At 44.3% G+C, this 12,496-nt stretch overlaps 1 protein-coding gene across 40 annotated transcripts in view; it reads left to right on the top strand.

Annotated features, from left to right (window-relative positions):
• The window catches only part of ATXN7L1 (ataxin 7 like 1), a 269,394-nt gene that overhangs the window by 242,420 nt on the left and 14,478 nt on the right, over nt 1-12,496 (top strand). For 33 of the 40 annotated variants that reach the window (XM_074035753.1, XM_074035747.1, XM_074035750.1 and 30 more), the window contains one exon: nt 9,836-10,028. In XM_074035753.1, coding sequence (XP_073891854.1) covers nt 9,836-10,028 — 193 coding nt within the window. Of the gene's footprint in view, nt 1-9,835; nt 10,029-10,630; nt 10,847-12,496 lie in introns of all 40 variants that reach the window. The other 7 variants (XM_074035758.1, XM_074035757.1, XM_074035760.1 and 4 more) reach the window with 1 other exon arrangement.

Genomic DNA, 12,496 nt, shown 5'->3' with positions numbered 1-12,496 from the left:
GTTGAACTGGACAAGACCCGTCATCCTATGCTTTGACTTTAGACCAGACTGGTGGGCAGATGGGGGACAGGTGATGATGTAGTATGGAGGGAGAAAGAGTGAATGGCAACTAAACAAACTTGAGTGACTGTGTCAACACCTTCCTGTGACTCATTGCCCCATTCCCCATCACTCCTCACCCAAGCCTTGCTTTTTCCGAGACCCAAGCTGGTTCCAGTGAACTTCTTCCCTCCAGGTATCATCCTGGAGTGCGGCAATCAGAGCTAACAGGTCCGGAAAGCATCCACCACTATATCACCTCCAGGAGGCTGAATGCACCCTGAGGGCAATGAGCCCGAAAGGAAGTGGTGCGGAGCTCCCTCCTCCTGGTGTGTGTGCACACACGAGCACACCATCATGCGTCCCTGTTTCTCCCTTTGCTCCCACAGCTAGTTGTGGGCTAGAGCACAGCTTCCACGCTCAGCTTACTCCCCAGGAATATTCCATTCATCTCCTCTTTTATCTGGCAATTATTATAGAGTGTTTCAGCTGGTTTTCTTCTTAATTACACTGCTTTTTTTGTTGTTGTTATTATTGTTTTAAGACAGAATCTCCCTCCTGTCGCCCAAGCTGGAGAGCAGTGTCATGATCTCAGCTCATGACAACCTCCACCTCCCGGGTTCAAGTGATTTTCCTGCCTCAGCCTCTCTAGTAGCTGGGATTACAAGCGCCTACCACCATAGGCTGGCTAATTTTTGTATTTTTAGTAGAGATGGGGTTTCTCCATGTTGGCCAGGCTGGTCTCGAACTCCTGACCTCAGGTGATCCACCCACCTCAGCCTCCCAAAGGGCTGGGATTACAGGCATGAGCCACAGCGCTCAGCCTGCATTTTTAAAAATCAGAGTAAGATAGGCACATAGTTCAAAAATTAAATTGTGCTTAAATAATGAAATGAATGAAAACAGTTTCTGCCATCCTGGAACATGTCTTTGCTCTTTCTGTGTTCAAACGCCTGTTTCCTGGATCCAAGTGACTGCCTCCTTCTTAGTTTGCACCTTTAAATTTTGATGGAGTACCTCCTCCATTAGCTTCCTGTGAAAAGATGTGTGGGAGGTCAATATTTAGAATCCTTGCACACTTGAAAATATTTTTATTCTACTCTCACACTTAAATTGATAATCTATCTGAGTATATAACTGGATTGAAAATCATTTCCCTGCAGAATTTTGAAGACATTTTTTCATTGATTTATAGCATTGAAAATTTTATCAAGAAGTTTAATATTATTCTGATTATCATTTCTTTGCACACATCCAGTTTCTTACTCTGAAGCCTGGGGGCTGTGAAAGTTCACACAGTAGTCACTCTTTTTTTTTAAGACAAGGTTACACTCTGTAACCCAGGCTGGAGTGCAGTGGTACAATCATAGCTTATCCCAGCTTCAAACTCCTGGCTTCAAATGATCCTCCTACCTCAGTCTCTCAAGTACCTGGGACTACAGGTGCAAGCCTCTGCCCCTGGCTAATCTTTTTATTTTTTTGCAGAGACAGGGTCTTGCTGTGTTGCCCAGGCTGGTCTTGAATATCTGGGCTCAAGCAATCTCCTCAGCCTCCCAAAGTGCTGGGATTACAGATGTGAACCACTGCACCCAGCTGATCACTCTTGATGTAGCTCATTTTCTTTCATTGTACTGGGTACTCAGTAGCTCATTCAATCTGGAGATACTTTTCCTCTTCTGGGATATTTTCCTGTGTTACATCTTAGATGATTTTCTCCCCACTATTGTCTTTATTCTTTCTTTCTTGACTTTCTATTAATTGGATGTTGGACCTTTAGCTCTCTTACCTCTTTTTGTCTCTTAATCTCCTTGTTCTACTTTCTGAAATATTTTCTTTGACTTTATCTTCAAAAATGATATTTTAAATCATTCATGATGCTTTCCTATTTTTTAGGATCTGGTTCTCTTTATCTGGTTGTTTCTTACACTATACCACGATCGTTTTTCAGAGGCAATAACATCCTAATATCTTTGAAGATAGGTTTTTTAGTTTTTTCTCTTTCCATCATCATCTTAGTTTTTTCCAGGTTTGTTTCCTTTCTGTGTTCATGTCTTTGATGTGTGGTTGGGCAGCCTCACACTGGAGATGCTCCGGCAGTGTTGGGCCATCCCTAACCATGCACATTTAGAAGAGAGGCTCTAACAGCCTAATTGGAAGTCTGTGTGGGAGATTGTCAGTCACAATTTTCTGATCACCATTCAGCCTTTTGTTTAAGGATTTCCAAAGGCAAGATCTGGAAGCCTTCTCTGGGACCATTCAGTTTCTCAAAGATAGAAGCCTGACTGGTGATGTGCCTGGCAGTAGGCATTCTGGAAGTCCTGACTAGAAATGGCCCACAGTTCCCCTGTGTCCAGCCCTGTGCCTCACTCCTACTCTGTGCTGAGCCTGATGGCCCCGTATCTAGAATCTCTCCAGTTCAACTTCTCTGGCAAGTAAACCTTTGCTCTCTTGTTAGCAAGTTTATTGTCGTTGGCCGGGTGCGATGGCTCACGCCTGTAATCCTAGCACTTTGGGAGCCTGGGGCGGGCAGATCACTTGAGGCCAGGAATTCGAGACCAGCCTGGCCAACATGGTGAAACCCTGCCTCTACTAAAAGTACAAAAATTAGCTGGGTGTGGTGGCACGCGCCTGTGATCCCAGCTACTTGGTAGGCTGAGGCAGGAGAATTGCTTGAACCTGGGAGGCAGAGGTTGCAGTGAGCTGAGACAGTACCACTGCACTCCAGCCTGGGCGACAAAGCGAGACTCCAGAAAGTTTATTGGGGTACCGAAGAGGGTGTACTGGCAGAAATGGTGATAACTCATCATCTGGTTGTGTGAGGTGGTAGACATGACCTTTAGGTCTAATTGCTATGTATTAAGACCTTCAGCTCTCAAGCTGTATTTAGTCCTCACCTCACCTATGACTTCTGCTGCTCTAGGAATGTCCTAGAGGTGCCCAGCTTCTTGGAGGTTCTATAGTAGGTCAGTTCCTTTCCCGTTAGTTAATACTTCTCTGGCCACATCCTGTTTTCTTAATATTAAAATCTCATATGTTTGTATCAGTTAGGATGCTTCAGGTGCAAGTAGCAGAAAACATAGACTACCATCCATTTAAATAATTAGGAAACTTATTGCGTGCTACATGAGGTCCCGAGGTGGAGGAGCACCAGTCCCCAACCATCAGAGAGTGACTCACCTTCACGGCCCTTCTTTTATTCCACCCTCCTCAGTCTTTTGGCTTCATCCTCAAATCCTGTAGCAAAGCAGCTGTAGCAATTCCAGGCACATGTAGATATAACAAGGTCCAGATGAAGCTGAGGACCACCTTTCCTGTGTGTCTCTTTTTTCTTAATAAACTTTATGTTTTAGAGGAGTTTTAGTTTCCCAGCAAAACTGAGCAAAGTTGAGCAGAAGGTATACATGTTTCCTATATACCTCCTGCCCACACATGCATAGCCTCTGCCACTATCAACATCCCCCACCAGAGCCTTGTGTCTCTTTTTTTTTTTTTCTTTTTTGAGACAGGGTCTCACTCTGTCCCCCAGACTGGAGTGCAGTGGCATGATCTCAGTGCAACCTCTGCCTCCCAGGCTCAAGCAAACCTCCCACCTCAGCCTCCCAAGTAGCTGGGACTATAGGTTCCTGCCACCATGCCTGGCTACTTTTTGCACTTTTTGTAGAGATGGTGCTTCACCATGTTCCCCAGGCTGGATGCCTCTTTTTTGAAGTGAGAAAAAGCATTCCAAAAGCCTTCTACCACAAAAAATAATTTTAAAAAAATTTCTCATGTCCTTTTCTAAACCAATCATTAGCAAGCAAAATGAAAGAGATTCCTGTTACTGGTTTAGGAGTTAAATTGATGTTAGAAAGTCATCATCGTAACTATCACATTTCTGCTGATCTCATTGTTCTTTAAAGCTAATGCCTTTTTTATCTCTTTACTGTTATTTTAGTAAGATTTTGGAAGAGAGAAGAGAGAAATATGTGTGATCTATCTGCCCTGTTTGACAGGAAGTTCTTCACATTTCCATGCTCATGGCAGCATTATGGCCAAGATATGGAAACAACCTAAGTGTTCATTGAGGGATGAATGAAGATATATATATATAAAATTTCAGCCTGGTGCAGTGGCTCACGCCTGTAATCCCACCACTTTGGGAGGCTGAGGTGGGCGGATCACTTGAGGTCAAGAGTTCAAGACTAGCCTGGCCAACATGGTGAAACCCTGTCTCTACTAAAAATACAAAAATTAGCCAGATGTGGTGGTGCATGCCTGTAATCCCAGCTGCTTTGGAGGCTGAGGTAGGAGAATCACTTGAACCTGGGAGGCAGAGGTTGCAGTGAGCCAAGATTGCACCACTGTACTCCAGCCTGGGTGAAGAAATGAGACTCTGTCGCAAAAAAAAAAAAGAAAGAAAGAAAGAAAGAAATTAGCCGAGCATGGTCGCATGTGCCTGTAATCCCAGCTACTCAGGAGGCTGAGGCACGAGAATTGCTTGCTTGAACCTGGAAGGCGGAGGTTACACTGCACTCCAGCCTGGGTGAAGGAGTGAGACTGTGTCTCAAAAAAAACAATAATAAGGCTGGGCGCAGTGGCCTACACCTGTAATCCCAGCACTTTGGGAGGCTAAGGCGGGTGGATCACTTGAGGTCAGGAGTTTGAGACCAGCCTAGTTAACATGGCTTAATCCCATCTCTACTAAAAATACAAAAAAATAAGCTGGGCGTGGTGGTGGGCGCCTGTAATCCCAGCTACTCAGAAGGCTGAGGCAGGAGAATCACTTGAACCTGGAAAGCAGAGGTTGCAGTGAGCCAAGATCACACCACTGCACTCCAGCCTGGGTAACAGAGGGAGACTCCATCTCCAAAATAAATAAATAACAATAATAATAATAATAATACATGTATATATATATAGAAGGAAATATTATTTAACAATAAAAAAGAAGGAAATCCTGTCATTTTCTACAACGTGAATGAACTTGAGAGCATTATGCTAAGTAAATTCAGATACAGAATGACAACTACTGTATGATTTCAGTTACAGGTGGAATCTAAAACAGCCAAATTCACAGAAAGAGAGAGTAGAATGCCGGTTGTTTGGGGCTAAGGGTTGGGAGAAATGGGGAGATATTGGACAACTTTCAGTTACAAGATGAATACGTTCTGGGGATCTAATCTCCAGCATGGTGACTCTAGTTAATAATACTGTATTATGTACTTGAAATTTGCTAAATAAGTAGATCTGAAGCAAATTTCACTGGGCTCAGTGGCTCATGCCTGTAGTCCCAGCTACTTGGGAGGCTGAGGTGGGAAGATCCCATGAGCCCAGGAGTCCCTGTGAATACAGTGAGTGATTGCTCCACCGCACTCCAGCTTGGGAGACAGACAGAGACCGTGTCTCTAAAAAATAAAAATAAAAAATGTTCTCACCATGGAAAAAAAAACTGGTAACTGCGAGGTGACATATGTTAGCTAACTTGTGGTAATTGTTTTACAATGTACGTATATACCAAATCACATTGTATACCTTAAATATATACAATTTTATTTATGTATGATAAGTGTAAGATGTTATACCTCAGTAAAGCCGAAGAAAAATAAAACACCAAAAAATAGGAAGTTCTTTAGTAACTTTCTTACATATACCTGTAGTACTAACTCTATTTTCTTCTTGTTTTTGTTTTTCCTCTTTTTCATTATGAAATTTTTCCCATGTATAGAAAAGTAGAGAGAATAGTATATTGAACACCTACAGGTCTTGTTTTAACAGTTAGTATATTAATATTTTGCAATTATGTTTGCTTCATCTACATTTTTTGATGATGCGTTCTGATGTAAATTGCAAATACCATGGCATTTCACCTCAAACGCCTTCCAAATGCATCTTTAAAAAGTAAAGACAGGACCGGGTGTGGTGGCTCATGCCTGTAATCCCACCACTTTGGAAGGTGGAGGCGGGCAGATCACCTGAGGTCAGGAGTTCGAGACCAGCCTGGCCAACATGGTGAAACCCTGTCTCTACTAAAAATACAAAAATTAGCTGGGCGTAGTGGCGCATGCCTGTTAGTCCCAGCTACTCGGCAGGCTAAGGCAGGAGAATCACTTAAACCTGGGAGGTGGAGGTTGCACTGAGCTGAGGTCGCACCACTGCACTCCAGCCTGGGCAACAGAGCAATATTCTGTCTAAAAAAAAAAGAAAGAAAGACAAGCCTAGCACAGTGGCTCACACGTGCAATCCCAACACTTTGGGAGGCCGAGCAAGGAGGATCATTTGAGGCCACGAGTTTGAGACCAGTCTGGGCAACATAAGCAGACCCTGTCTCTGTAAAAAATTTTAAAATGAGCCAGATATTGTGGCACGTGCCTATAGACCAAGCTACTCACAAAGCTGAGGCGGGTGGATCCCCTGAGCCCTGGAGTTTGTGGCTGCAGTAAGCCATGATCATGCCACTGCACTCCAGCCTGGGTGACAGAACAAGATCCTCTCTCTAAAAAATAAAAATAAATACATAAAAAGAAAGGCAATTCCCTACGTAACCATGATGCTGTTATCACACTTAATCTATCTCCTGCAGGATAAGGAGGACCTATCATGATGGAGAGGGCTTCATAGAAAGAGAGCCTGTTAGAAAGTTTGGAAACAAATCTTCATCAATAGAAGATTTGTTAAGTAAATTGTGATATATTCATACTATGGATTACTGGGGAATATTAAAAATGATACAGTTCTATACATGGAAACACTTCTACAACATCACTAGGTTTTTTAAAAAGCATGTCTCAAAATAGTATGTACTACTCACATTTCATGTTCCGGGTGATCGTGTGATCCAGTTCTTGCTTTAAGATGCATTTGCATGTGTGTGGATGGTAACAAAGTCTGGAAGGATGTAAATCGAAATGCTAATAATACTTGACCTTGGGTGGCAGAGTTATGGACACTGGTTTTTTTTTTTTTTATGTTTTAGCTTTATCTAAATTGCTTTATTATTTGGGTCTTCAACCATAAGCACACAATAATGTTGTTGCCCTGCCTGATACAGAAGAGCAGGCATTGAGGAACGTCTGGGGAGACGCGTTCTTTGGCCTGTAGACACTCAGAATAAATGGCAGCTTTGTTTTTATAGTACAGGAAGGTGACAGTCCGTAATAAATTGTCATCCCAACAGAATTCTTATAATGACACTGAAAAACTACATATGGCCTTGTTTTGTTTTGTTTTTATAGTAAAATATACATAACGCAAAATTTACTATTTTTAAGTGTCTAGTGGCATTAAGTACATTCACAATGTTGTGTAGTTATACTGTCATCCATCTCCAGAACTTTCTCATCATCTCCAGTTGAAGCTGTATATCCACTAAACACCCCCTCCCTATTCCCCTCTCCTTCCAACTCCTGATAACTCTTGTTCTACTTTCTGTCTGGGTGTCTCATATAAGTGGAACCATCCAATATTTGTCCTTCATGTCTGGCTTATTTCATTTAGTATGATGCTTTCAAGTGTCATTTGTATAGTAGCAGAATTTCATTCCTTTTTAAGGCTTGCATAATATTCCATTGAATGAATATACCATATTTTGTCTTGTCATCTGCTGATGGACATTTGGGTTGTTTTCACGTTTGTGGTTTTTTTTTTTTAAAGTGATTATACTTTTGGAATCTGTTTTAAGTTCAAGCATTGGAGACCTGAAAAGATTTCAAAGCAACAAATATCCAGGGTGAAAATAAGAGAGAGGGGAGACAGATCAGCAGTGCTGCTTCATAAGACTTGAAGGAGCAACTTTCGAAGCAGAAAGCAGAAAAACAATCTTTTTTTCTCCTTCTTTTTCTCCCTATCTTTGTCACCTCTCCCTGCTCAATCACCTGATGGAAGTGGAGAAGTAGTAAAAACTAGTAACAGTTAACTGTGACTATTCCTCATCTAACTCTTCTGCTAATGTGGATGTGTTTGATTTTGGTTTTGCCTTGTGTTGTTTTGTTTTTTACTGCCTAAGAAGCAGGTAATTCTACCTCTTATTGTGATATTGCTTTTTGTAAGCTTAACCATAATTAAGATGCCATCTGTTGGGTTGTTTTATACACACACAGAATTCATTCATTCGTTCACTGAAAAAAATATCTCTTTAGCACCTACTGTGAGCCAATCATGCCCCACAGTGCGTAAAAGGGCTTGTCAAAAAGTAAATTGAAGCTGTGCGCGGTGGCTCACGCCTGTAATCGCAGCACTTTGGGAGGCTGAGGTGGGCAGATCGCCTGAGGTCAGGAGTTCAAGACCAGCCTGGCCAACATGGTGAAACCCTGTCTCCACTAAAAATACAAAAATTAGCCAGGCGGCCGGGCACGGTGGCTCAAGCCTGTAATCCCAGCACTTTGGGAGGCCGAGATGGGCGGATCATGAGGTCAGGAGATCGAGAGACGATCCCGGCTAACACGGTGAAACCCCATCTCTACTAAAAAATACAAAAAAATAGCCGGGCGAGGTGGCGGGCGCCTGTAGTCCCAGCTACTCGGGAGGCTGAGGCAGGAGAATGGCGTAAACCCGGGAGGCGGAGCTTGCAGTGAGCTGAGATCCGGCCACTGCACTCCAGCCTGGGTGACAGAGCAAGACCCCGTCTCAAAAAAAAAAAAAAAAAATTAGCCAGGCATGGTGGCAGGCACCTGTAATCCCAGCTACTCGGGAGGCTGAGGCAGGAGAATCGCTTGAACCTGGGAGATGGAGGTTGCAGTGAGCAGAGATCACACCACTGTACTCCAGCCTGGGTGATAGACTAAGAGTGTCTCGTAAATAAATAAAAAATGTAAATTGAAACAGTCATCCTCAGAAAATACAATTAAACTACACACAGCTCAATATTAAGTGACAGGCATGGGTGCAGAGTAAGGTACTAATGAGTGGCCCATCACCAGGACAAAACTTTTTTTCATGTCAGTATAACAACAGTTTCCTAAAATCATAGCTTTGTATCAAAGAACATATGCATAGGACTGTGTTTCTTCATTACTGATATTTTTGGTGATTGCCCTGATCTTGTTTACCTGGTTGATCTTCCTGTCAGTTTCCACTTTCAAAGGAAAGCAATTGTATGGCAAGTATAGCTTACTTACCTGCAAATGACTGAATACTTGTAACTGAATTCATAGAAGACTGGTGTAGGTTCAGTTCACTTTGTCACGTTCCCATATCTGATGTTCCACATACACTGTTGGGCTTTCCCATCATTCCTGTCATCTGCCCCAGGGACAGCAGCTGGGGCAGAACTTGACTGGGTCACCGGAGAGAGCTGGTCACTGCAAACCCTTCAGCCTTGATAGTTTTCCCTTATGCAAAGTCACCACCGATGTGCCCTCCCTGAGGTACTGGCGAGGCTAATCAAGCTGTTTTCGTTTTCTTTTTCTTTTTCTTTTTTCTTTTTTTTTTTTTTTTTTTGAGATGGAGTCTTGCTCTGTCACCCAGGCTGGAGTGCAGTGGCACAGTCTCAGCTCACTGCAACCTCCACCTCCCAGGTTCAAGAGATTCCCCTGCCTCAGCCTCCTGAGTAGCTGGGACTACAGGCACGCGCCACCACACCTGGCTAGTTTTTTGTATTTTAGTAGAGACGGGGTTTCACCATGTTGGCGAGGATGGTCTCAATTTCCTGACCTCGTCATCTGCCCGCCTCAGCCTCCCAAAGCGCCGGGATTACAGGTGTGAGCCATGGCACCTGGCCATTAACAGGCTGTTTCCTGAGCACCATTAAACTGGGTGGATCTTGTCACCTCAGAAAAGGTTTATTTGGTTTATTTTCTTTGTTCTCCCCTCTTGCCCTTAGACCACCATCTGCAAATAGCATAAGCAGCAGCGCGTCTTCGAATCATAGCGGCCACACTCCAGAGCCCCCACTCCCACCTGTTGGAAGTGACCTCGCCAGCCGACTGTCCAGTGATGAAGGGGAGATGGACGGAGCCGACGAATCCGAGAAGCTAGACTGTCAGTTCTCTACGCACCATCCCAGACCTCTTGCGGTAGGCCTCCTTCTGTTCCTTACTGTGCGTTCTTCGCCTGTGCTTTGCAGACACTTAGGTGATCATACCAAAGGCATGATCCTTCCTAAGGCAAGGCTGCCTGTGCAGTGTTTTACAAAAAGACTTACCGTGAGTTTTAACGATTGCCTTAGAAATACCCTTGAACATTACAAAAGGAAAGGAACGGGCTCCCAGCTGATTATAATCCCGAGTACTTCCACATACTACTAAAAAGAAAAAAAGAGGGAAGAATGGATAATCCTGAGTATTTATGGCCGACCTTGAAGCGAGCATGCTTGAGAAATAGTGTTTCTATAAGTGCACTCAGGAGCTGATCCTCTGGCCTTGTCCATCTAAAAATGGAGCCTCTGATGTCCAGGGTTAGCTCGGTTCACCTGCTCTGGAAACCGTCTGTCTTAGCAGCATGTCAGGGGTCAGCCCTTGTTGGTATTCTCCCCTGTTAGTTCTAAGTATTACTGTTGTGTGACCATATGGCACCAGAACTGAGCGTGTGTGTGTGTTGAAGGAAAGAAGAAGCATTTCAGGTCACCATGATTGCTGATTAGTAAAAAGGGCACTTTCTTTCCCCTTCCTTGAATGAGTGCACGCTGACAGTTCAGAAGGTCATGGAAACTAAGGTGGGAAACAGGAGGCATCTGCTGGAGGCTTGTTTATTGTTTGTCTACGAGCACTTGAAAAGGGACTGCCTGGTGCTGCCATTGGAGAGCCGAATGCAGGGGCCTAGAACATGGGACCCCATGGTGGTTTACTCTGGTGCCAGCCTGAGTCCTGCAGGATCAGCTCTGTCTCTAGACTGTGTAAGTGAAATCCATCCTGGCCCGCATCAAGATCAAGTGAATCCCTCTTCCCTCCTCTCTGTGTCATGAATGAAGGCCAAGTTCACTTTCTTTCCTGGGGATGATGCTTACCTGTGGCTCAACATCAGCCTGAGACTTTGCCTCTTGATTAGTACAGAAAGTAGTCAGGGACGATTAAGGATGCCTTTGACTGCCAGAAGTAGAACATTCAACTCATCTGGCACAAGAACTAAGGTCATTTAATTATATCACATTGCAGGGAGTGTAGAGGCAGGTGCTCCCAAGCTTGGTTCAGCTTCTCCACGATGTCATGGAGCTGAGGGACAATCTCTACAACTCCCTCTACCTTTCATGCATGGTCCCAGTCCATCAGCTGCAGCTCTGACATTTCATCCTCACCCAGTGGTGTGCTACTCAGGTTGGAAAGGGACAAACAGAAAAGGGGTCTTCTTCCAAGATGCTGCCTTATGTTAGGAAAGAAAATCTTCCTATGAAAACCTCAGCAGACTTCCCCTTATATCTACCAGAAATGGGTCACATGCCCATCCCTAGATCAATTGGCAGCAGAGAAGGAAGGGGTTGCAGTGACGCAGGAGGAACCAGCCATGATTCATCCCAAGGTTCTGGGAGGAGACCGCTTGATTACTGCTCTGTGTCAGATATGAAAATAAAAGTGTGGTTCTGTTTGCAAGGAAAAGACAGAGGTGGGAGTGGGTGGTAGTTGGTGAGGTTGGCAACCAGTAGGGTCTGCCACGGTGGCCCACGCAGTGAGGATCTACAGCTCTGCTGGAGGCGTAACATGCCAGCCAGGAGCTGGAACTTCTCAGGGCCTAGCCTCGCATCTGTACAGGATCAGATACACAGGTAGCAAAGACAAAACGGTGCCTCCAGCTCCTGAGTCTGAAAGAAATACAAGGCTCTGCCAAAAGGCCAGACTCTGGAGCACATCGAGACATTTGTTCAGATGACAACCTGCCAGGCTACAGTGGATTCGCTAAACTCGGGATGTGGCACAGCTGTGTGCCCTTAATGTTTTGCTGATTTAAATGGAAAGGCCACAGATTTGTGTCTTTGCTTTGTCCTTTCTCTCATGGCCAGTGATACATTAAATCATTGTTTGTAATGAATGCTTGCTCAGTGCATCTTTAGCAATTGGAATGGGGGAAGAAATGATGCTAGACCTGGAAGAGCTCCCACATGCTGCCAGGGACCAGCTTCTATGTCGGCAAATTCCCTTTGTATGTTTTCTTGCTTGGTCAGTAAGCACTTAACGTGAAGGTGCAGAAAAGGGTTTTTCATCAGCAGTACCAGATTTGATGGGTGACAAGATTTTAATGCGAAAACCCCCAAAACACCAATAGAAACAGAACAAAGGGAAGGTCTTACATTTCCTCCTGAGAACTGTTCCAAAGTCTGGTTCCAGGACGGGTTTGTGGAATGAGTGCCAATCCAGCCCTGTGTCTGGGAGAGAGGCCAGGGAGCTGCTGGGAGGCCTGGAGGAAGGGGGAGAGCTGCTTTTGAGTTATAGAGTCATTTGCAGACTCGCCTGAGCCCTAAACCAGCCAAATGTCACCTTCTCTGAGGCTGCTTCTTGCATTTCTGTCTGAGAGCCTTCTGGTTGTCCTAACATCATAATCAAATGTTTATTAA

The sequence above is a fragment of the Macaca fascicularis genome, chromosome 3 (assembly GCF_037993035.2).
Source record: "Macaca fascicularis isolate 582-1 chromosome 3, T2T-MFA8v1.1".
Classification (NCBI taxonomy): domain Eukaryota; kingdom Metazoa; phylum Chordata; class Mammalia; order Primates; family Cercopithecidae; genus Macaca; species Macaca fascicularis.
Note: the sequence above shows the minus strand (reverse complement) of the source record. Positions and strands in the feature narration are given on the sequence as shown.